The following is a 24,872-nucleotide window of genomic DNA, read 5'->3' as shown; positions in this document are numbered from 1 at the left end:
TTGCCTCCTATAGCATGTTCATCGAATCTCTACCATGCTAATAACACTATCTAGCATCTTCCATATCTCCTGAAGAAGGGTAGGAGTTGGTATGTTAACAAACCTCTGAAATTCCTCTGTCGATTGCTCTGCATTGATAACATTCATTCTGGTACAAAGTCTTGGATATCTCTTCCGCTGTATCTACTATGTCCACTTTCCCCACATCTGTTCTGTGAATCCAATGCCTATCCTCCTCATCACGTGTCAGCCAAGCCAGCAGTTTGCCTGCTTTTTTGCCAATTTCATAAGAGTCTGTGTTTGGCTCTATACAGAGACTTTGCCTCCCCCTCCACAGATGCATTAGCTCAGAACTTGTATGTAATATATTCTCTGCCTCCCATCGACACAGTCTGTCTTCCAACTCCTTCACTTGTTTCACTCTCTTCCTTTCCTTACCTGCCAGTTGAGGTATTATGGTCCCATATTAAGCCATCCATACAACATATATTGACGCTGGATTGACCTGATTGTATTTTCTTTGAAATGCTGCTCATTGACTATGATGAGGGATATTCTTGTATGCCATTAGGTTAACTCCTTGGGGTGTAATCTATGTTTCTGACTGGCCAGAATTGTGAGTTGTGTACATTGGTATTTTCCTCCCTCTTTATATCTACCAGGTCAATCGCATTTGTTAAAATGTGCATGCTTTTGTCTCCTCCAATCTGCTGTTGTTGGTCCTTAGCAAGCCTGTCCGGCTCACCTTTCATTGTGAGGTTGAAATCATTCCCAAGTACGGTGAACATTTCTGGAGCAAATGTCAGCCACTCCCTCAGCTTCACTAGCATTTGGTTTACAATCTTGGTTCTATGTACAAAGAGGCCACCTTCTACTGTACTCCATTCATCCCCGCTCGTGGCAGCGTAGCAGCCCCCCTGGATAAGCCCATGTCATGGTGGCCTGTAGTGGAAGTGATCTGTGGGCCAGTATTCCAACACCCTCATGGTCCCGAGGTAAATCCAGAGTGTTGCAGCACCTGTTATCTCCCCCTTCTCAAAAATCCTCAGCTGATCCCCCAACTAAGTGGGTCTCCGGTAGAAGAACAATGTCCGGATCATGTCTCACCCTTCTTTTCAGGCGATTTCCTAGCCTGTTGAAGTTTCAGGACTTGAGGGTGAGGTTCCCCCCCACCCCCAAAACCCAGGTGTCAATGTGTTCCTGGTTGATCATGATCATTGTGTGATTAGTGGGTTTTCAGTGCCTCCCCATATCTAGCACGGTGTGTATTGCTGTGCTGGTTATTCCCTTACCCCCAATAACTCCCTACTGCCTCAGACTGCAGCTTTGAAATTACCTGCTCCCCCAAATACTTGAAGTTTCTGTCACCCATTCATTCTTTTATCAAACCCTTTTGTGTGTTCTAATGTTCGTATCTCCCCCTTCTTTTCCTGGACGAGGAATTGTCAGTTGAGTCTTGCGGGTGCGTGGTCATGCCTCTATTCCTGCTTCTGGTTGCACCGGCTCATGTCAGCTGAACCAGCCATTTCAGCTACTACGGACCCCATGTTCCATTTTGGTAAGGCGACCCTGGTTCGTTGTCTCCTTCTGTGGATTTGTGCACTGCTGCCAAGTCACTTGCTGGTTTCTCTTCTGGGTCTGCCTTCCTCAGTGAATTGCATTTCCTTCATGTCTTTTACCCTCTACTGATCGTCACCCCTCGTGCCGATTCCAAGCTTCCTCGGACCTTAAGAACCACGGTCAGCCGTCAGCCAGGATTTTCAATTTTGCTGGAAAGAACATCTATTCTGCAGGTTTCATTGTCTGAGTTCTGTTTTAACCTTATCTTGACTTACCTTATGGCTTGCACCTCTAGAATTGATGAGATGCTTTCACAATTGAATCTGACTCTGAAGTAGAGGATGTGTGCTATGAGTGGTTGCAGTCTTGCTCCAGACTGTGGCGCATTCTCCAGTATCTGATGTGCCCTTTCAACGTCAAAGTCAGATGACCAAGTGAATTGACTGGTTTGACAGTATGGAGCACAAAGACCTTAACAAATCCCTACTCTTCCATGCCCTACATTTTCTTAGGGATTCCTTGTTTCAGACTAGAGAGCACATAGGCATCTTCTGCCCTTGCAAGCAGTCAACTAGTCTTCTCTGAGGTGGAGTAATTCAGTTTGGAGGGCTTTAATAGAGCTGAAGTGTTTGTTTAGTGTGACCTCTACCGTGTGCACTCACTCTGTGATTTTTCCAACATCAGCTTGAATTTGATTAATGTCTACCCACTACTGTGTTGATCTCCTCTCTAGAACGTAGCAGCTGAAATGGCTGATTCGCATGAGAAAAGGTGCAACCAAAAGCATGAAAAGAGGCATGACCACAAACCCCCAAGATCCAATTGACACCTCCTCGTCCAGGAAATTGGAGGGGAGATAAAGAACATTAGAACACACAAACAGATTTGATAAGAGACTAACCCCATTCACTCCCTTTAGCACTCTCTGAAATGGCAGCCTTGCTCCCCACCTCACTTCTGAAGGCAGTGTTATCAATTGTATTGGGTTGCAAAGTGTTTGTGGTTTATCATTGTGCCCTGAAGCATGTATTCATAGCCCTTGCTGCAGTTCAGATGTCTCAAACATGCTGTCTTTTAAAGAAATCATGTGCACCACCAGTTTCCAACCTGGAGTATTTGTTTTGGAGAATCCAGAAGAGAGGGGGAGGGGTAGGGGGTTGTGGATCATTGGCTGGGTCCATTGTCTGAGCAGCCCACAGGCAAGGCAATGAGGAGTTAGTGTGTGTAGGCCCCCTTTCTCTTTCCTGTTGAATTAGCCCCCAGTGTATCATGTCCTTTTGTTCTGGGATTGGGTGCCCCCCAAATTTTCAGCAGGCAAACTCTGCTGCACCCAGTTTGTGAATATATTGTGTAAGACCCGTCATCCTTAGGGTGGTGTTCCCCCAAATAATTTAACTGCTTACCTCCTGGTTTTGCTTATTCTTTTTGTTGGCCTTAGGACTCTGAGCACTTTACCACTGCTGACCAGTGATAAAAGTGCATGTGCTCCTCCCCTGAACATGGTAACATTGCTGTTCATACAATAGACCTATTTAGTTTACCTATAGGGCTGTTGTAAAGTGGTATACCATATACTCGGGCCTGTAATCTAAATGTTACTATTGGGTCTGCACTACTGATTGTGCCACCCACACTGCAAGTCTTCCAAACCGTTCTCAGGCCTGCATTAGCAGGGCATGTATTTGTACTTTACTGCCACTTCGACCTGGCATTTAAAACGACTTGCCAAGCCTTAAACTCCCCTTGATTACACATAATACACCCCTAGGTTAGGCTCTTGGTAGCCCATAGGGCAGAGTGCAATGTAAGTAAAAAGTAGGACATTTACTTTTAGGTTTTGCACATCCTGATAGTGACAAGCCCTCACATTTGTTTTTCACTACTGTGAGGCCTACTCCTCTCATTGGTTAACATTGGGAATACCTTAACATACTTCTAATCTGTAATTCCTGATTGGAAACTAGCTGCATCACATTTTATGTCCTTGGAATGGTAATGATAAATCGTCTTTATTGGTAAAGTTGAATTTAACATTGCTATTTTTAAAATGCCACATTTATAAAGTATGCAGTTATCTGCTCTTACTGCTCTGTGTGCCTGCTGCCTGTCTCCAATACAAGTATAGTGTGGGTGACCGCTACACTTTGCACATTCCCTCTAGAAAGTCACAAACGCAGGAAGGTTAGGTGTGTCTACATACTCATCTGCTTTTTGATGGTTCTTCCTGAGCAGTAATGGAGGGGGAGCTGACCCACCTGAAGAGGAAGTGTCCTGTTTCCCACACAAAGCGCTGATTACCCCCTACTGATGCTGGACTGCCGACCTGGAAGGCTTGCTTTGCTGCTGTTCTGCCCTGCTAAAGGAAATCTGGACTCTACATTACAACTGAGGTGATCTCCAAGGGCTTGTTGGCTTGCCTCCTGTTGCTTGAGACTCTGGGAAATCAAAGTCTCTAGCCCTCTTCCTGTGCCTGGTTCACTGAAAGTGGATCCAGATACTTGCACCACAGAAATCTACGCATCTCCAGTCTGAGTGAAGCAGAGCTGGCACATCGACCCTGTTGCAGGAGTCGACCTACGGGCATCGAACTTGAAACTGCTGCATCACGTCCAAAAACCATGGCTTCCGAACCAACGCATCGCTACCACTGCATGGAGAAGTTCGGCGCATCGTTCCACCAGCGTGGATTACCTTGCCACATAGTCTTCGGTATCATCACACTAAGAATCGGCGCTACTCTCAACGGACCCGTCCCATCGCTGCCACTGCATGAAGAAAACCGACACAGCACCTCCATTGTGAGCCTAACATCACATCGCTCGTCTGCACCCTGCATCTCACTGTTGCAAACAGGATCAAGGTACTCTGTTCACCAGGCGCTTCATCTCAGTCGGCCTGAACTGTTGACTTTTCCCCAGTCCAGCGCGTCCTCAAGTAGCCCTTCAAGTGCTATTGCTCCTAAGTGTATTTTGTCACTTATTCTTTTAAAATTCGTATCTTAACTTCTACTTGTTCGACCTTTGTCATTTTTGGTCTTGTTTTGTTCAGAATATAATAATCAATTTTTCTAAACCTGTATGAAGTGTTTTTGCTGTGTTTCATTGTGTTACAGTGTGTGTTGCACAAATACTTTACATATTGCCTATTTAGATAAGCCTGACTGCTCTGTGCCAAGCTCCCAGACGGTGAGAACCGGTTATCTTTTAGTGTGTATCTAGCTTAGACTGATTAGGATTGTGGTTCCTGATTGGACCGGTTGTATACTCTGACTAGCAGAAACTCACTTTTTTTGTTGTTTCCTTATCCTTGTTTTAGGGGACACCTTCATTCATGCAGCCCTCCGGGTGTTCCTAATTGAGGCCTGTTCACCCCAAGCTGTGCCTCGCTTGCGAGCTCTGCTGTGTTTTATCGGCTGCAGCCGGCCACAATCTAGGATTTTGTCTGCCCTCAACCAGCTGTCACTCTTTGGCCGTTTCTTGCAACCAGTATCAACGCCCTGTAGCTGTCCTCCAGCCTCGGGGGTCCTCACACTTTCAGCTGTTTGGATCAGTCATCGGCACCCAAACGGACTCTGAATTTTTCTGGTGTGAAGGTTTTTGGGCTGAAGCCAGCACTAAAGACTTCAGTCATCCGTGGCATTTTGGCCATGCGCCCTCCCTCCGCAGTTCTGGAGAGTATTCCACATCAGGAAGCTAAAATCTTAGGGCATGTGTGTGCGCAACATGAAACAAAATGCACTTTAGTGCATTTTTCAAAGTTTTTGCAAATTACCATGAAGTTCAACTTCATGGATATTTGCGAGCCCTATTAGCAAAATCACTATTTTTTAAACTTTAATGCATTGCATTTAAGGAATCTCAATTTGAGATTCCTTAAATGCAAGTAATCGCAATTTTGCGATTTTTTTTTTTTTTTTTTTGCGATTTTTTTTTTTTTTTTTAAATTTCATTTTATTCATTTCGGATTTTACCTTCATGAATCTATGCCCATCACTTTTATTAAATACATAGCTAAAGCATAAAGTAGCAGCCCACTGTCATTTGCAATCAGCAGATTTTACATTGAAATAGCTACAGAATTTGTCACTGACGTGGTTTTAAAATTATAAAGTGTACAATGTTTGGAGATAAAGTTTTTGCAAATATTTGTAATTTGCACATCACCAAGTAAAGTGTTCTGATTTGTTTTGCCCCACTTTAAAACTTTGTTTGCATCATACTTCTGAATTACGGAAAGAAGTTCCTTCATAATTCCTGATATACTTATACTATTCATTTGCAAGCTGTTTAAATGTTGTGTTCGAGAAACAAATGACATTTTACAGCCTTTTGTTTCACATTTATTTCCAGATAGCTCACTTGACAAAAAACAATAATTGTCGATAGAGAAAGAAAAGTAAACACTATTTTCCAGCAACAGATGAGCAACAATTAGTAAAAAGGCAAACTGAATTTTGACCTCTGTCTTTGAGCAGCTGGCAAATGTAATCTGTACTGGGGTGAATGTATGACATTGTTATGCATTCTGTCCATCACCTGTTGTTGTTTATGCAGTTGGCAAATGTGTCAAGATAAAAACAAGATGTAAAGCTTATTAATTGCTCATTCGCTTTCTGAATGAACAGAACATTTCTTCTAGCTTAAGTTTACTCCAGCAGAGACGAGTAAGTGCTAAAAATAGCTCGACCTGTTAAAATCTCACTCGCAAGTGCTAGTGGATTTTTCGAGGCATTATTGGAGTGATGACATTGATCCTGCACAGAGTATGAAAATGCCCAATTTGATATTGAAAGATTATATAGTGTGAGAAGACCTTGAGGTTCGATTTGCCAGTTATATCAAAAGAGACGGACTGCTTCCTGTATAAAGTCTGTGTCACTTCGGAAGGCAGTTGGGTCTGTTGCACTTTTAGAACACATATTGGAAGAAGGGAAGAGAGTGATGCAGAAGCTGGCTAAAACACCTATGATGGAGCAGTGCTTAGAAAATAGATACAACTCCAGAGAATAACCCATTTCTCCTTTACACTCCTTGTGGAGCATCAGCAGAAGCCCAACACTGCTCCCAGAACCTGGCTACTCCCTGATCATGGCCCTTTTGACTCAGATCACTTGTTTCAGCGTGGCAAAGGTTTACTTCTCGTCATTGCTTTGGTTTCTAGTCCAGATTGTAACTGGCTCTAAACAATAACAAGTGCTGGAGAAAAAAGGTTCTCTAGTCTGAATTCTGTAGGTTCACGTCCACACCAGTTCAAATACACCAGTTCAAATGGGTGAGTTTGCCATTATGCACCACTTTCACCAGTTTGCTTAGAAGGTACATGAGAGCTGTTTTTTAAAATCTGTCATTGGGGTCTGAGCATGTGACAGAGAAGAGCTAGACCAGCGTTTTCTGTAGTCCAGAACTCTTAGGGTTCTGCAGTGTCTACTCGGAGGGCCTGTGACTGCTTAGAAAATTAAATAATATTAAACAATTCATAAAGTAAATAAACAAGCAAAATATCAAACCGAAAATGTTAAAACATTCTGCATATATGCAAGAGATTGAAATTGGAGGCTAGAAATTAGGTTGGCATCCTTGGATTGATTCCTGGGAGCAGTACAAGTGCAAACAGAACATAGTTCAAGCAATGGATGGCCTAAATTGAATTTTAAAAAATCCAACCTTCCAAATAAATGATTTCTTTTTTGTATATTTGTGAATTAAATAAGATATTTCTTAATTTGTGCATTTGTTTGATGAACGCTTGTTTCCATATTTTGTGTTTCGTTTTGCTGTTCAAATAATCAAAACTGCTAATGCCTGGTACCTGGATTCCAATAATGATAAAGGGAGGGTCCCCAGGAATACAATAATGATTAAGTGAGGCTCCACAGAAGTCAAAAGGTTAAGAAACACTGAGCTAGAGCAAGTTTTTGGGAGGCCAGATCAGATGGGAATTGAGCCACTTCACTATTGGAACTGTTTTCGCTATGTATGCTGAAATCCCCTAATAAGACAAAATGTTTTGAGGAGATCACATGAATGGCAATTGAGTCCAACAGTTTGAGGGTAAAGTGGTGAAAAGATCCTGGGGGACGGTACACTAACGCACCTTTCCAGCATTCCTAGGGTGAGAATTTGATTTTGAAAATGCAAATCTCTATTTTATCCTCCATACGGGATTCAATCATAAATACTTTTATTGACTGTTTGTAAATTATTGCAATACCACCACCCATCTTATCGTCTCTATCAATCCTTAAAATTCAATAGTGCTCAGGGAGGGCCAAGGTGGTGGTGGGTGAGGAGGCTGGCTTGAGCCAAGCCTCTGTTAGGAAGCAGAGATCAAGAGATTCCAAAGATAATAGATCCCATATTGCGATGGCATGTTTAGACATGGATCTAACATTGCAGAGGAAGCACTTCTATTCTGGCGTGAATACCGGGGTATGGTGGAGATTGATTGTGATGGTGCCTCAGAAGCTGAGATAAGCTCTGTTTTGAGAGGAGCTGTTGTTAAACCTACCTCCAGACTCTGCCAAAGGCTCTAGAAATGGCAATACGGACAGGAAAACGAACCCTCCAAGGAGGGCACTTTACAACATCTGACATCAGTAGCAAAGTTCCTTGGTATAGAAAACTGATGAGTTGCTCCCCTGAATATACATATCTTAGTATATTTGAGGTAATTGTGGGAAAAGAGGCAGGGGTCCTCGTAACGTACAGGTGCAAACGGGCGCAGACTGGCTTGTCTTTGTCGTGCCAGCGGGGCGTCTGCACGGTCATGCAGTTTAAGTAATGAGCGTAGGAGCACTACCTCCCGTGACCTCATCTAACCCGGATGTCACTCTGCCCACTCCCGCCGGCTCCCTCCACACAAATGGAAGACCCGCGGTGGAACAAGCAGCATGCGAAAAGGCTAAGTGCAGACTCGGGGAGGAGGGGGGGGGGGGGGAGCAGTCCCCACGTCAAGGACAAGCTGCGCATACAGAAGTGTATAAACGTTTAAAAATGCGCTGCAATTAAAATCACAGGTGGCTAAAAGGTTAAAACTGCGCTGTAGGGTGGCGTGGCCAAGATGGCGAGGTGAGCGGACGCACTCTCCGCTAGCTCCTGCGATCCTAGGCCCCTAAGCCGTGCATTGCACAGATCTCCCCTCGGTCTGTCGACCAATTGCACCGGAGACACCGGAGCAGAGGTGGGTTCTCACGGGACCCTGAGCGAACGCCCCGAAAGCCGACGACAAAGCTCTACCCGGCGACTGGGGTCCGGAGTAGAACGAGGAAGGGGCCGAGGACTGCGGCCTACTAGTGGAGGTGGCGACTTGGCGGCCGGGCCTGAAGCGGTCCCGGAGGAAGAGCAGCGCCCACGAACGGGGCGAGATCTTGCAGGAGCTGCTGGGAGTGCCCGGCACAGAGGAAGCGTCCAGTCAAAGATAGCGACCGACCCGGAGCACGAGACTCGCGTGGTCCATCTACCCAAAGCCGGGGACGCGGCCTACGGCTGGGGTGACCTGGGCGAGGAACAGGCAGGGGAGAAGCACCGACAAGCAGCGGGAGCCTCCAGGAAGAACGGGCCCGCTGTTGGGGAGAGGGGCGGAGCTCCGGTTGACCCGCACCGGCGGGTGCGGCCTTGTCAGCGGGCTGCCGGAAGAGCTACAGGACCGGAGGTGGCGACTTGCGGCGCGGACCTTGCACCAGTACACCCAGCGAGACCCCGGAAGACGGAGGTGAGGAACCGTGGGCCCGAGGTGCGCGGCTCGGCAGCGATCCCCGAGGGACTTTGCTTCAGAGGGTGAGAAAGCGCGACTGCAACCTCCTCGCCCGGTGGGACAGAGCGTGGACGTGGGACCGCCGAGTCGGGCGGAGGCCTGGTGGACCCTGCAGCTTGAGGGAGCCCCGGAATAGCTGAAAGCGGGGTCTCGCGGAGTCCCGGGCCCGGAGTGCAACACACGTGAGCGGCCTGTCCCGTAAACAGTGCATTCCTCTGCACATCCGGTAATTACCGACAGGAATTCAGCTGTGCTTGGAGGTAACTTGGGGGACCAGCCGAGGCGACTGGAGGTGTGCGCTGTGGGGACCGGTGGCTGGGCTGCGACATCGGACAAGAGAGGCAACCAACGCTCCCCCGGAGGGTGCTGGTGAGACTTGGCGAGGGGTGCGGTAGAAACCTCACATCGCGCCCTGACGCCTGGCGGGGGGCCTATCAGCCATTACTAGGGAGACACAGCCTAGGGGCGGCCATAGACTTTTTGCATCGACCAGATCTGGGTGGACTATAGCCTGCAAACAACTGGAGAGGGGTCGCACTTGCACCGGAGCAACCTGGGATACAGGAAGCGGGTCTTGCACGACGGTGGCGGTTGCCCGGCGGGCCCTGGACCTGGTGAGGCAGCGACTGCGGTGTGCGTGAGCAGGGCGGTGGTGCAGCTTAGACGCCCACGCTAGACCGGGTTTCCTCATAACTGTTCTGAAGCTGGTGCAGACCACGGACCTCTGCCAGAACGCGGGGAGTAGTACAGAGGGGCTGCACAAGGGGGGACCGACCCAATACACCCCGAAACGAGGAGAACATACGGGGTCTGGGCGACAGCAGGAATACAATTCCGGAACTAGCGGATATCCCCGAACATTGCGGATCTCTAAGGCTGGTAGGCGGGAATGACAGGACTCCCGCCCGGAAGTATCCTTTCATACGATGGCCGGCAACAGAGGAAGCAAGAAGGGGGACCGGACATTGCCTGAAATGTTGAATAGAGGCCAGCCGAAACTGGACAAAGGGCAACACTCACCAGGCCCATCGAGAAGCTCACAGGATGCGAATGGAGGGGAGCCGCCGGTCACCAGATCCTTCCTGGATTCTCTCTTCAGCTCCTTGCGGGACGATTTCCAGTCATTGAAGCAGGAGGTGGCCGGAGAAATCCGCGAGGTGCGAAGAGAAGCTGATGGCCTAGGGGAAAGGGTGGCTACCATGGAAGGAGCAGGACACACACGTGATGAAGAAATCGTGCAATTGCAGCAGGAAGTACTGCGCCTGAGGGATCAACAGCTGGACCTCCAAGCGCACAATGAGGACCTCGGAAACCGGTCTCGCCGGAACAGCATCCGGGTCCGGGGGGTGCCATCTAAGGAAGAGGGTGAGGACACTGTTGGATACCTACAGGGAAGTATTGGGTGAACAAGAGGACTTTCCTTTTAGAATTGACAGGGCACATAGGGTGGGCCTTACACGCCTGGCCCCCCACCTACCGGGACTTCTAGACCCGGACCAAGCGGGATTCGTTCCCGGGCGTCAAATGGATAACACCAAGAGAATCATCCACCTTATAGAGAAGGCTTCCCGAATTCATGGAGAGAGAATGCTGTTAGCGGTGGATGCTGAAAAGGCGTTTGACCGGGTTCATTTGCCCTATCTAGAACAAGTCCTAAAGAAGGTAGGGGTAGGAGAGAAATTCCGATCCATGATACTTAACTGCTACACATTTCCAACGGCAGTGGTTTGGGTGAATCGTTACAACTCGCGGAGCTTTGATATTGAGAGGGCTACTAGGCAGGGGTGCCCACTCTCGCCCCTGCTCTTCACCCTCTACTTGGAACCCTTCGCCCAACGGATATGTACCAATCCGATGGCGATGGGGGTGAGATTCGGGGGCTTTACTCACACCATAAGCCTCTATGCGGACGACATTATATTGTCGTTAGTTGATCCCCGGTCTGCCCTTCCGGCGTGCATTGCGGAGCTGGACTCCTTTGCTGCGGTTGCGGGCTTCAGAATGAACATGGGGAAATCGGTGGCCCTAGACTTTTCCCTTAAGCCAGCCACTAGATCCTACCTACAAGGCATGTTCCCAATGCCCTGGTCCTCGGATCTGGTGCCATACTTAGGGATCCAGCTGGCTCCCACCTTGCCGGCCATGGTGACGGCCAACTACACCGCACTGGGCAAGAAGATCCGGGAGGAGCTCGGGAGGTGGGATCGAGGCACCCTTTCCTGGTTAGGCAGAATAGCTGCAGTAAAAATGACGATCTTGCCCCAGGTTCTGTACCTCTTCAGGGCCTTACCGCTTCAACCGCCCGTTGGGTGGATTCAACAGATACAGGTGGACCTCTCGCGCTTTATCTGGCAGGGCAAGAGACCCAGAATGCGAAGAATGCTTTCTATGTTGACCCCTGAGGCTGGAGGGCTGGGGATCCCAGATCTCCGCAAGTATTTCCAAGCGACACCGCTGCGCTTTCTCGTGGAGTGGAGTAGGTGGGAATCGGACAAGCACTGGCTCTTCCAGGACCAGGCGGTGGCGGGCCGGCCCCTGCAGGAGGTGCCGTTTCTGCGCTGTCCTCATCGTCTCGTGAACTTATATGCCTCCTTTGTCACCAGGGTGCCCTTGCGGGTCTGGGATGCCACCAACCTCGTCACAATCTTACCACATTCCCGTCGCCACTCACGCCGCTGGTGGACAACCCGGACTTTACTCCGGGTATGGAGAAAGGGGCCTTTACCGACTGGCGAGCGGCCGGATGCAGGGCCCTGTGTCATGTGTACGACCCGGAAGGGGTTATCCCATTCACGCACTTCCGACAGGAGTACTCGTTTCCAGAGTCTGAAAGACTTCACTACATGCAGGTTCGCCACTGGGCATTACAACCACAGGTACGGGACGCGGCCGACCGGCAACTCCTCCCTTATGAGAGGTGGCTCATGACGCGCGAGACAGATGCGAATCGGATTACAGACCTCTATAAACTACTGCAACCACCCTCTTCACACCTTTACAACCCGGGGAGGGAGCGTTGGGAGCGGGAATTGGGCAGGACATTGAGCCATAAAGAATGGGAGCAGATATCATACAGGGCAAGACACTCAACATACCATACGGGACTCACTGAAACACTGACTAAGATCTTCACCTACTGGTATTATACGCCAGAACGAGTACATGAAATGGACCGTAGTAAGGACAGTGCTTGCTGGAGGGGTTGCGGGCAAGTGGGTACACTGACACACATTTTATGGGAATGCCCACTCCTATACTCTTATTGGACAGAGGTGTTGGATGGGGTAGACTCCCATTTTGAAACTGAATTGCCACGCTTCCCAGCATACATCCTACTAGGACTCCCAAACGGACTGATGTATCCCCTCAGATCGCGCAGGGGCAGACCGATAGCTATAGCATTAGGCTCAGCAGTCCAAAACATTTTACTACACTGGCACACCACCACACTTCCCTCTATCACGGGCTGGCTCCACAGATTGTGGCATGTACTAGGCATGGAGAAACTGTTGTTCACAGTAGCGGGGGACATAGAGCAATTTGACGACCTCTGGCAGCCGTTTCTGTCTTTGCTGCGCACTGAATTCAGGGAACTCACCTGCCCTAAATATCTCCGCCCTCTGAGGATCACGACACCTGCAGACCCGACCACTTGAATGGTTATAGGATTAGTTTCTTTTGATAATGAGTGGCCTAGGTAGATTGCAAGGGATAGACCTGTGCACTGGGCGTACGGGGGTAGGGGTGAAGGGGATCCGGGAGTTGGGGTTGGAGGGAGAGTTCGGGAGGGGAGGGCAGTTCTTTTATTGTAACACTATCTGTCCTTAAATGTCGCTGCGGACTACTGTGTGGTCGACACATCCTTTTGAAGACGCAATACCAAATGCGCAGCCCTGGCCCCAGTGATTTGATGCCTCATACGCTCTGTATGTTTGTTTTTATGTGTTACACCAATAAAATACTTTAAACCTAAAACTGCGCTGTAGCAGAAAGTGACTTGTTAAATATGTGCATACTTCATTAGCTGTCTTATAAACAGTGTTGTTGTCTGTTCACATTCACACGGTCAGAAATGTAAACCTACAATGGGTTTTGATGAATGAGGAAACCTTTTAAACGCTAGAAAGGTAAGTAATAGCTTTTGATGATGCCCGTCCTTCATTACCATGAACATTGAGATGACATTAGTTTTGCTTTTTACTCTGGAATCTCGTTTGGTTTGCAATCCAAACGGAAGAAATGTACTACTGATTTATTGAAAAATATCCAACTCCTTATTGAAAATAAATTACAATGTTTTGGGCCACATTAAGTTCCCTCTACATTCCGTTTAAGAAAAATAGTCATCAGAAGTAAAAGAAAAATATCTTTCTTGTTAGGCTAAACTATCGACCACTAGCCTTCTCATGTATTGCAATGTTAAGAAAAAAAAGGAAATGGACATTTGCCTTCCAAAAATTCAGATCTGAAATATGGATGTCAGATGAAAGATATTTAACTTTCTTGGAATAATGTTTCATAGTGGTCTGCAGAAGAGAAACAACCATTACTTTATTTGTAAATGTAACAAAAAATACAAACTGTCATTTCTGTATCGCAAGACTGTACTCTAGCTTTTGTTGACAAAAACATTGGCTTATCGCTGTGGTGACGGAATGTGTTGTGAGAGGTTAGGATTGGAAATTTCAGGCATTAAGAAATCACCCTTGAATTTTTTGCTTAGAACTCTCCACTCCTTTTTGGAATATTTATTTATTCGACCTGTGCTGTATTGTAACTACTTTTTGTCACTTACCTGGTCATTTATGAGATGCATTTAAAAACGATCTACTTTTTCCCTGTAATTTAGTGCTTTTTCTAGCAAAGAATATTCCTTGTAGATTTTATTGCCAGTAGTGGGATTCTAATCCAGCCATCATTGACTTTCTTCAGTGTATATTAAGTTAATGGCCTGACTGATGATGCTACGAAAATGTGTGCAACTTTCGATGGGAATGTGCTGCTGACTTCCTAGTTGATGTCCTCTATTTCCTTGGCATTCGGTTGTAAAGTGGTATGTGAGACCCCGTGCAAATGTTTCTCCTGTTTCTCTGCATTGGGATCACAGAAACGTAGCCTGAAATAAGTCATTTTAATGATCCTGAACTCACAAAATGCTTTTTACTGTAATTTTTCTCTAGGATCCCAAATGATGGGAATCAGCAGAACCGTGACCGTGATGCTCCTGGATTTAATAATTATCGGAAACACAGAGGAGGCAGAAGTAGCCGGGAAGGAGCATCTGAGCGCTCAGAAGGTGGAGAGGGCACCCCTCCATTCAGACCCTCGAGAGGTCGGGGGAGAAGACAGTTTAACAAAAGGCCAGATAAACCTTTGTATGTTCCTGCAGGGGTTCGGCAAAAATATGGCACTTGGGTAAGCGATGGGAAGGAAGAGCCTGAGATAGTCAGCGACGGAGCAGCCAAAGAAGCTGTGTGCAATGATTTGATTGTGAAGCACAATTTGGAAAATGAGTCCAATGAGCGAGTCCCAGAAAAGTCAGAGAAAGTTTCCAGCTCTGTCCCTATGGACATGATTGGTGCTACTTTAGAAGATAAAAGTAAGGCGGAAGAGATAATGGATTCAAAAGTTGTTTTGGAAAAAGATGTTACTGAGCCAGAAGGGGAAGAAGAGGGAATTACATTTTACACTAAGGTACTGGACCTGAGCAAAACGGCTGTAGAAGATGATAGCCAGGTGTCTGTTACTAGGCAAGGAGGTGAAATGGTGCAAAATGAAGCTAGTTGTAAAGTCCTGGAGATCAGTAAATCCACAGAAGGTGATCATACTTTGGCAGGACTTTCTGAATCGGTGATGGAAGCCGTAGAAGACGGCTGTAATGCCCTCAACTTGTGCAAAGCTGCTTTAGAAAATGGGAGGAGCGGGGCAGGTATTTCTGAGCATTTACCTGGCATAACATCAGCATTAAATTGTGAGACCCTGAATGTAAGCAAGGCTGTTTCAAATGATGAAAGTACAGTATTAGACATTCCAGATGCAATAGACAAAACTGTGGTCAGCGAGGCCAAGATACCTGAAAATGTAGAGACGTGTAAAAACACTTCAGCAGATGAAAAGGTTTTAGAAATGCATGACACAGTTCATGCAGCAGTAGAAATGGAAGTAATCGATCTACATCAAGCTGCTACACAGAATGTACAAATGACCTCCAGTATACCAGACCATGTCGGGGAAACAGTGACTAACACAATGGCGACTGGAGGTGTAAACCAAGCAGCTTTGGAAGTTGAGAACAGTGAGGTGTCAAAGAAAACTGCAAATGAAGATAGTGATGGTGACGTTTTGAATGTAAAACAACCTTCTTCAGAAGTTGAAAGCAGGGCAGTGGTTTTGCATGGTCCAGAGGAGGACAGTATTGCAGTTAAAAGTAAGACATCTGATGAACCTGATCCATGTGCTTCACTGACTGTAGATAAGTCAGTGGAGGACACGCCTTTAGCAGAGGAAATAAGGATCAGTAACGACATGGAGAAGGAAGAAATCTGCATTGAACATATGGGTGAGGATTGTGTGAGGGATCCCTCGCAAACATCACATACATTAGGTACTTCAGACTCCAAATGTAGTTCTCACAACACTGTCCAAAATCGTCCTTTAGAGGGCAGTAATGCACTTCAAAAGACCGAAGGTCAGTCTGATCAAAGCATAACTTGTTCAGCAGAGTTCCAAGGTGCAGATGTAAATGCTGAAATCGGCAGGCCCTCACCAGAGCTGTCGAATGAGGAAATGGATGGTGCAGGTGTACCATGTGAAGCAAATCCTGCTACAAACCCCATTGCATCTGGCACGAGCGTAGAACCTCTTACAGGAAATGAAGAGCAAGCGAGCAGGGAGGATGAAGATGACATCCAGCAGCTGCTACAAGAGGTAATGTTTTTCTTTTACGAACGAGGTTTAAAAACAAAATAATAGTAGCATGTTTGTATTGTGGAGAGGTCCTGTTGTTATACACAGTGGTTGCAAACGAAGATATGACAAGGAAGCTGAGATGGAATTAATCTCTTCTTGTGTAGGTGAGGTGTTTGTGCAGTTCGGAACTTTTCTGAAATTGGAAATGTAAGTTGCTGATGTTTTTGTGCAAACTCAGTTAATGACAAAATACATGTTATGGCATGCATTTGTGAGATCATGAGTGGAGTACACATCAAGTTGCAGGACCAGTTTGCAATTTTATGAAATTGTATCGGGTACATTATTTTCCAAGTGTATGTGCGTGATTGTTTTAATAGGTATTGCACAGATTACATGGAATCGTTTCCTATCTTGACCTGTAAAGCGGTTTCTCTTAGAAGACCATAACAGTTGCGTTTGGTACTGTTACCTTTTCTATTTTCCGATATACAGTAACTCAGTTTACAGTGTTATTTTTTCAAACCTCTCAAATATTAATTGTATTTGTTGGACGATTTGTAGAATCGTTTTGATTGAAACATTACCTTTTAAAAGGCACTTGGATCAGAGTATTAGTTGCAACCGTGACCTACGTTTTCTATATTTCTTCTTACAGCATACTCTGAAATTTTGCAGAGCTGTAAAATGATTGCCATTGTCTACAAGTAATATGTAATCCTCTGGAAGGCTAAAATGCTGACACACTCCCTTCAAGATTGGTTTTATTGTCCTTTAATTTTTCCACATATCTCCCTGGAGTCTGCATAAATCAGTTGAACAGTTTTACAGACTAATAAACATGTTTGTTAAAATGAATGAAAAATTGAAATTTGGAACATACGTTGTTTTAAAACAAGAGAATTGAGAAGAATAGACTGAGAGGACAAAAAGATTGGTAACGTTTGGGACAGAAGTTGTTCATGGGGAAACTAATAAGAACACAATATACTGCAGACTTCCACAAGATGCTATTTTTGGCACAGGTTTAAAGATGAGGGGAATGTTCCGATTATGTAGAGCCAGGAGCTAAGAGTAAAGATCAAAGTGATGAGATTTACACAAAACCGTCAGCGAAGTTAGGAAAGTATCCAGATACACCGTTTAATTCTTTTGCTTTTTTAAACAGCTGTGCATTTTTTATTTGCTTCCTGCTCTCAATCAAGTACCTGATAACCATTTTGACATGACATTTCCTTTCCACAAAAGGTGACTTGCCATTTTTGTACTATTCTGATTCAGATAAAAGGTAACTAGCTGGAATTAGACAGCTATGATTTAGTGCTTGCTCCATGGTCTTTTAAGAGTTATTGTTTTAGTGGGATTTATGTGTAGGTTTAAGTTGAAGTAAATACAGTGGTGATTTTAGGCCGGTTTGTAGCCCCCCCGTGGAACATCTTTGAGGAGAAGGGGTGTGCCAAGTGTTTATTTCTTAGTCAATGGGACTGATAATTTAGTGGAAATTGAGGGTGTATTGGGTTTGATAAATGTGATTGCTTTTGGGTAAATATGGTTGATTGAACCGGGTGTTCTAGTTTCTCGTGATGCCAGGGTTGCTCGATCGTTAAGCTGATTTTGGTGATTGTGTCGAGGAAGGCATCTTCAATGGCTGGATTTATTGGTTTCAGTAGCACTCTCCATTAGTCAGTGTGGGCAGGTTATCAGCAGTTTGTTAGTAATGCACGTTTTCCATTGGCGACGTCTTAGAAATCTTTAATGCACAAGCATGCAGGCTTTTAACAATAGGATTTGGACACAACTGTTTCTGTCACTTTCCAAGAGACTTTCTTCCTTAAACGTTAACATGGCCTTACAATACGAGAGACTCCAGAGCATAATTTTCTCTAGCATCCTTTATTTGGCTGGTGGGAATTATTCCAACTAATACAAATAAAGGTTATAGATAAGTAGTGTAGCTAGCCACTTTTCAGTTTTCCACTGTTGTTTTTTTTTCTTGCATAGCTACCTGCTACATATTTGAAGTTTGTAGTATTTGTCTAATGAAAGTTAAAACCGTTTGGGTAAGGCCCTTTTTCTGGCATTTTAAAGCTCATTCTTCTCTTGATTGTGCTCAAACTGTATGTTACATTTTGTAGATGCACCTGAAAAAAATATTCCAGATGTGAAGTGTGTGGAGCACACCTATAGTTTAACCCTGGGCAAAGCACTACGCTACGCTCGCGTAGTTTTGGAACTTTGCGCTACTTCGCGCTACGCGAATTGCGCGTAGCACAGTGCAAACACTCAACGTCAAGTTGGCGACCACGAGCAAGCAAAATGACATCCCTGCGAAACCTTTTCCTCGTTCGCAATCAGCAACATCAAGTTGCCGATCGCTAGCGTGGAAAATAAACATCCCGGCGAGCTTCTCAACATGGGGAGGTCCGGTTTCTCATTGCGAGTGGTCGCGTATGCTTGCGACCGCTCGCAATGAGCAGCAGTAAAAGACATCTCGTACTGTGCAAGATGCTGTTTTCAATTATTGCACAGTGCGGATAAATATCTGGCACTGTACAATCATCGCGAGCAACGTTCTACGCAGTTCACGTAGTGCTACGTCTCGCGTAGTGCGACATGCACATTGCGTAGCTTCGCGTAGTGCTACTTCATGAACTACGCCCAGGGTTACTATAGTTGACTTACAAAATGTCAATTTAAGTAAAGATCATTTTCAGTTTTAGGCCTTGACACAAGAGTTCGAAGGCTTACAAAAAGGCCTCAAATACCAGTTTTTTCTAGTCCAAAAAAAGGGGTTGGATTCAGCAAAAAGATGTTTTTTCTACCCTGTCATACCCATCCTCCACTCCACTTGAATTCACTACCCACAGATCTGCTCTCTGTTTTGTTTGACAGTAATTTGTCATACTTAATGCATTCCTACTGTGATCTAATTGACATTACCTGTTCTTGTTTTAGAGATCATGACATGTATTGCCTTAAATTAAGTTACAAGAGCTCCACATTTCTTTCTGAGAAATCATTTCTACAATCATGATTTTTTTTTTAGCCTTGTTTTGTGTTATCTTTTTATATCTGGGAAGAAATCTCTGCACAATGTTGTCATCAGTTATGTCATTTCAGATGTCCTATTGATGTTATCAATGTAATTAGTAATATGTTGGGTCATAAACAGTGTATGGCAAAGGCATGAGTTATAGTTACTTCAATGTAAAGTAACTGGTGAATTTCAGTGGTTTTCTGGGTAAAGTTCTAGCTTTCTAACCAATTCTGTGTAGACTTCGCTAAAGACCCAATGGCTAGACAAAATTAAAGTTCCTATGAAGCATTTGCAGGTTAAATTTCAATTTGGGCCTCCCTTTGCTTTTTCGCGCCCCCACATAATGATCCTCCCCATTATCGTGAAGGCAGGAGCTGGGGTGGATTAACTTTTTTTTGTTAAGTTTGGTGAAGTGTCATCAAACTGCACCAAAGTTATTAGCAAAAAAAAAAACCTCCTTTCCTATGGAAATTCTGATCTACCTATAAACTACGCAGTGGTGACCACCACTGGGTAACATATGCGTATATAATATATAATTTGGTGAAAAGAAACAAAGGTTAAAGTAACGTTCTATTGAGGTGTAAATGTCAGTTTAAATGTAACGTTTTATACTTTAAGAATAATTTTTTTACCCATTATATTTATTTCAAGTAACCTTAACTTCTCTTCCAGGGGATCATCATCCGTAGTCATAAGCACTGAATATTCCTACCCATGTGCGGGGACCCTGGAATCTATAAAATAATTATATATATATATCAGCACGATGAACAACTGCATGCTGGTCATTGCAGTCCGGAAGGAGGTTGCTCCCGTGATTCCGTGCAATGTGACCCAGGTGCGCTCGTGACTACTTCAGCAAATGGGGCCATACCAAAGACTTACTTGGGAGCTGTCGGCAACAGAGGCATCTTTTAAACTAAAAGGCATTTGAGAAAGGATAAACTATGAAACGCGTCATGCCTGCTTAATAAATGAAACTCACAAGCCCCGCTGTGTCTCCTTAGCGTCTTCGAAGGAAGAAGGTATTTTTTCAAAAATTGCGTGTTGCCAGTGACACATGAGGATGGCCCTCCCGAAACGAAAGAGTCCTGGGGATCAATGGCATTTCCCTGGACCGCCTCGCACTACAAAGGGAACAGATGACATGCTGCCGAATGGCAGTCCATACCTTGATGGAGAGACGTCCTTTCTGCATCTGCGCCTCTGGTCCTGTCACCAATGGAACTGCGAGGCTGGGAGTGAGGGCTGTGGAGATCATTAAGCCCAGCAAGGTGCCACAACTTCAACCTGGCCACTCTGCAAGCCGATTTCCGAATTGGGAACATAAAGAAAATATCGACTAAGCGGAATCACTTACCAGCATGATGAACAAACTGCATGCTGTTCATTGCAGTCCAGAAGGAGGTTGCTCCAGTGATTCCGTGCAACGTGACCCAGGTGCGCTCGTGACTACTTCAGCAAATGGGGCCATACCAAAGACATACTTGGGAGCTGTCAGCAACAGTGGCATATTTTAAACTAAAAGGCATTTGAGAAAGGATAAACTCCAAAACGCGTCATGCCTGCTTAATAAATGAAACGCACAAGCCCCGCTGTATCTCCTTATCGTCTTCAATGGAAGGTGTATGTATATATGTATATGTATATATATATATATATATATATATATATATATATATATTCGTGGAATCCTGACAGACTAGCGCATATGCCTCAATCGCGCATTGACCAGAAAGCAGGACACGGACCCAGATTCCTTCTTTACGATGTTTTATTCACCCAAAGTCAGAGACGCGTTTCGCGGCTCCCGCTGCTTGTTCACTCGACAATGAATGACGAATGGAAGGCATTTTTAAAGTGATAGTGCACAATTCAATTCCCTCACGTGACATATACCTCAATGGATATAGAAGACATACTATTACATATCGTATCGCTAATGCATATATTTTGTGTCCATTTTATATATGTGTAAATACACAAATGTGCAAATAATCAGTGAAGTCAAAATAATATCAGAATAAATATTGGTAAAATACCCTATCTGACATTAAATATACAAGATATAAAACCCCGTTCCTGTGCAAAAAATAGCATCTGCAAGTACAGCTAAAATTGAATTTAAATTATCTCTGGGCAAAGCATTATTGTATGCCTGAGACATCATGTACTTCGGAGTTCATATCCTAACTGTGCAAATATTCGCATAGAAAGTTTGATAATATACAATACAGGTAAAATACCATTAATTATTATCCAGCTTGACTTCAACTGTGTGTGCAAATTCGCAAAAAATCAATTACGGTAAAATACCTCTGTATGTCTATATATTTCCTGAGGTAGTTCATAAAATAAAATGGAAATATCCCTTAAAGTGCTAGTGTCTGAATCATACAATTCATCTTGCGGTTAAAAAAAGTAAATTAAAATTGATATATTTGTACAGTACATTATTTCATCATAATTCTGTCTATTACTGTATATATGTACGGTCAATAATTGCATGTGATCCTTACTCCGAATTCCATTTATTTCATCTATTCTTTAATTACCACACATATCATATCTAACAGTCACTAAATTTCCTCTTTTTATCACAGATCAATTATGTACAAAAGATTTATAATGATAATTAATGTCCAATAAAATCGATATAATAAATACTATATACAGATAAAATGTCATAAATACATCCCATTTTAAATTAAAATACATAATAAATACTGTTATGTAACAAAAGTTTCGTATTACCATGTTAATCTCATTATGATGTTATTTCATCTTTTTCTTATGTCATCATTTGTTCACTTCAAAGATTGTTCATTCTAAACATGTGTATAATTCTTCCGTGTTGTTAAGACCCTGTGGTTGTTTAGAGTCTAATAGTAGAATGAATCTTGTTTCAAGTTTACGCAATCGACTTTCTCTATCACCCCCCGTCTATTTGGGGGTACTGAATCAATTAAATAATAGGATAAACCTTTGTTATTGGATCCGTGGACCTCCTTAAAATGCCTGGCCACCGGATAGGTATTATCCATATTGGTTATCGCGCGTAAATGTTGGAGTATTCTTATGTTAGCCTGTAATTTAGTACTCCCAACATATATTCTACCACACGGACACGTTAGAACATAAACCACATATTCTGATTTGCAAGACAGCATTTTGGTTATTTTATAAGGTTTAGTTCTAAAAGGACTTACATATGTGGTTGTGTTGATACCATGTGTGCATGCTTTGCATGTTATGCATTGCTTAAAGCCTTTCAGATTTTGATACCAAATGGGATTAGCTCAAATTTCCGGATTTGATATTACTAGGTTGTCACGCATAGAGGGAGCCCTACAGTAGGTGATGGACACCCTCTGCGGAAGCAGGGGTCCTAACAACTGATCACTTAAAAGAATAGGCCAGCTTTCTTGGATGATGTTTCTTAATTCTTTATGCTGCCTGCTGTAACCTATAATTAAGCGAAAATATTCACATTATCTTTAGTAGAATTTTCCTCACTGGTTGTGTCCAGATTTTTCTTGTTGCTTTTAGACAGTAGGTCCTCTCTGACTAATGTCCCTGTTTTGGCCATTGCTTGGTTTATCACCTGTTCTGAATAGCCTCTTGCTAAAAATCTTTTCTTACTTTCAAGTTGTGACTTTTGTAATTAATCTGCCGTGCTGCCAACCCTCTTGATTCTGAGCATCTCGCCATAGGGAATATATATATATATATATATATATATATATATATATATATATATATATATATATATATATATATATATATATATATATATAGAGAGAGATTATATATAGAGATATCGTTTTTTCACAAACCAATACAGCCTCCCAACATTAATCAATTCTCTGAAAACTTCTGCTTTTGCAACTGCATATTAAAGAAAAAAGGCAAGTAGGAGGACAAGAATCACTTGCACGCTCTTTAATGACCAGAAGAAAGTTAATCTGCAAAACAACAGGCATTGTTGGCCCATAGGCTGCATTGTAAATTCAATAACCTAGAAAATGAAAGCAATTGTTAACATAAACTGGCACCCTTTAAAGGCAGCCTTGGCCTCCAGTTTCCCATCATGCCTCAGGGGTGACAGTTAGGTCAGTTGTTCTTTCCGGCTTCTGTAGAGTAAGGTACTACCATTTTTCTGGCAGAAACATGTTTTTTATTTTTTTCTGTCACAACTGCTTTTTCTTTTTGACCCTTGTCCTTCCTATGGCAAGAAGGCCAACACTGATTCACACCCTGTGTGTATCCTTTGTTTTCCTGAGTCTCACTCCTGTGAGTCCTGCCAACACTGTAAAACCCTCTCTAGACGCACTCTTAAGGAGAGAGAGGGGATTTGTATGGTCTCAGAGAACCAAAAATCTACCTCAAGAGGAAGATCTCCAGTGAGGCATATGAAGAGGAGACAAATATTGACCTTGAGAAGTAAGGTCCTGGTCTGTTCTCCTTCAGCGCTGGGCTCGGCATTGAAGATTCCTCCAGCGATGAAACAAGTTTCCCAGCCGACGAGACCGCCACTGTCGACGGCATCGGAACACCACCCTGCGTCGAAGACTACACCGAAAACTGTGTCAATGTCCACTCATCGTAGACATCCGCCAGTGTCAGATCAACCTCCTACGTTGACGTCAACTCTGCGACGCTCAACGTCGAGGAGTCGGTCTCCGTTGGCGCTGAGTCAATGTCGAGGCACAGGTCTCTGTTAGCCTCATCTCAACCTCGAGACGAACCCTTCCATTGACGTCAACCAGGCGGCGGTCAACGCCAGGGACTCAACCCACTCTGACACCTCAATGACAGTCACGTTCGCCCTAGTCACCTATCCGGATGTAGTAGAGACATCGGTCTCAGTCAGTGATATAACGTCCGAAGTTGAAGCAACACTCGCAGTCAACATGGTCTCGATCAACGGCTAAGGCGAAGCCAACATCAAGGCACCAGTCTCTGTCGGTGGCATCTTTCCCAACATCGAGAATCCAGACTCCATCAGTTTCTTCTCTGTACTCCCCAGTCGATGATGACTCATCAATCTAGATCAGTAAGACATTCTGATTATTCAGCATCAAGACAGACAACGTCGTCAAGTTCGAGGTACTTCTACCGTTGTCAGACAGCTCAGTCTCTCCTAAGCATTCTCAACCGCAGACAACCGAGCCTCCTGTATGACAAGAGACAAGAGAGCAGAGTTCACCCCCTTGTGCACCTTTCTCCCATTTGGATGTTGCCACTACATCATTTGCAGAAATCTTCAACACAGGTGCAAGAGACTCTGGGCTACTCCAGCCCCCCTTCACAGATCACCGCTGGCTCGGTTGGTGCAGAAACTAGACCTTTCTCCCAAAATCTCGGTGACTCCCCCCTACAAGAAGGAGGTACCCAGCACGTGGTCATCGGAGAAGTGACCTATCACCTTTTGTGGTCTTCATCTAAGGCTCACTCTTCAAAAAGGGACTAAACACCTACTTTAACTGATAACCCTCCTTCGAGAGTCTCTCCTGTGGATGATGTTAGTACTTACCTGGGAGGAAATTAAATTAAACATTGACATGCCTAACCCACAAACTTCATCCACTGTGATCTTTGAAACTCTGCA

General features: G+C 44.5%; 1 protein-coding gene across 2 annotated transcripts in view; it reads left to right on the top strand.

Moving 5' to 3' along the window:
• The window catches only part of LOC147682144 (uncharacterized), a 248,788-nt gene that overhangs the window by 86,822 nt on the left and 137,094 nt on the right, over nt 1–24,872 (top strand). For both annotated transcript variants that reach the window (XM_086943557.1, XM_086943558.1), the window contains exon 4: nt 14,493–16,239. In XM_086943557.1, coding sequence (XP_086799683.1) covers nt 14,878–16,239 — 1,362 coding nt within the window. In that variant the 5' untranslated portion in view covers nt 14,493–14,877. The remainder of the gene's footprint in view (nt 1–14,492; nt 16,240–24,872) is intronic.

The sequence above is a fragment of the Lissotriton vulgaris genome, chromosome 11, assembly GCF_964263255.1.
Source record: "Lissotriton vulgaris chromosome 11, aLisVul1.2, whole genome shotgun sequence".
NCBI lineage: Eukaryota > Metazoa > Chordata > Amphibia > Caudata > Salamandridae > Lissotriton > Lissotriton vulgaris.
This window is presented reverse-complemented; position numbering and strand designations above follow the sequence as displayed.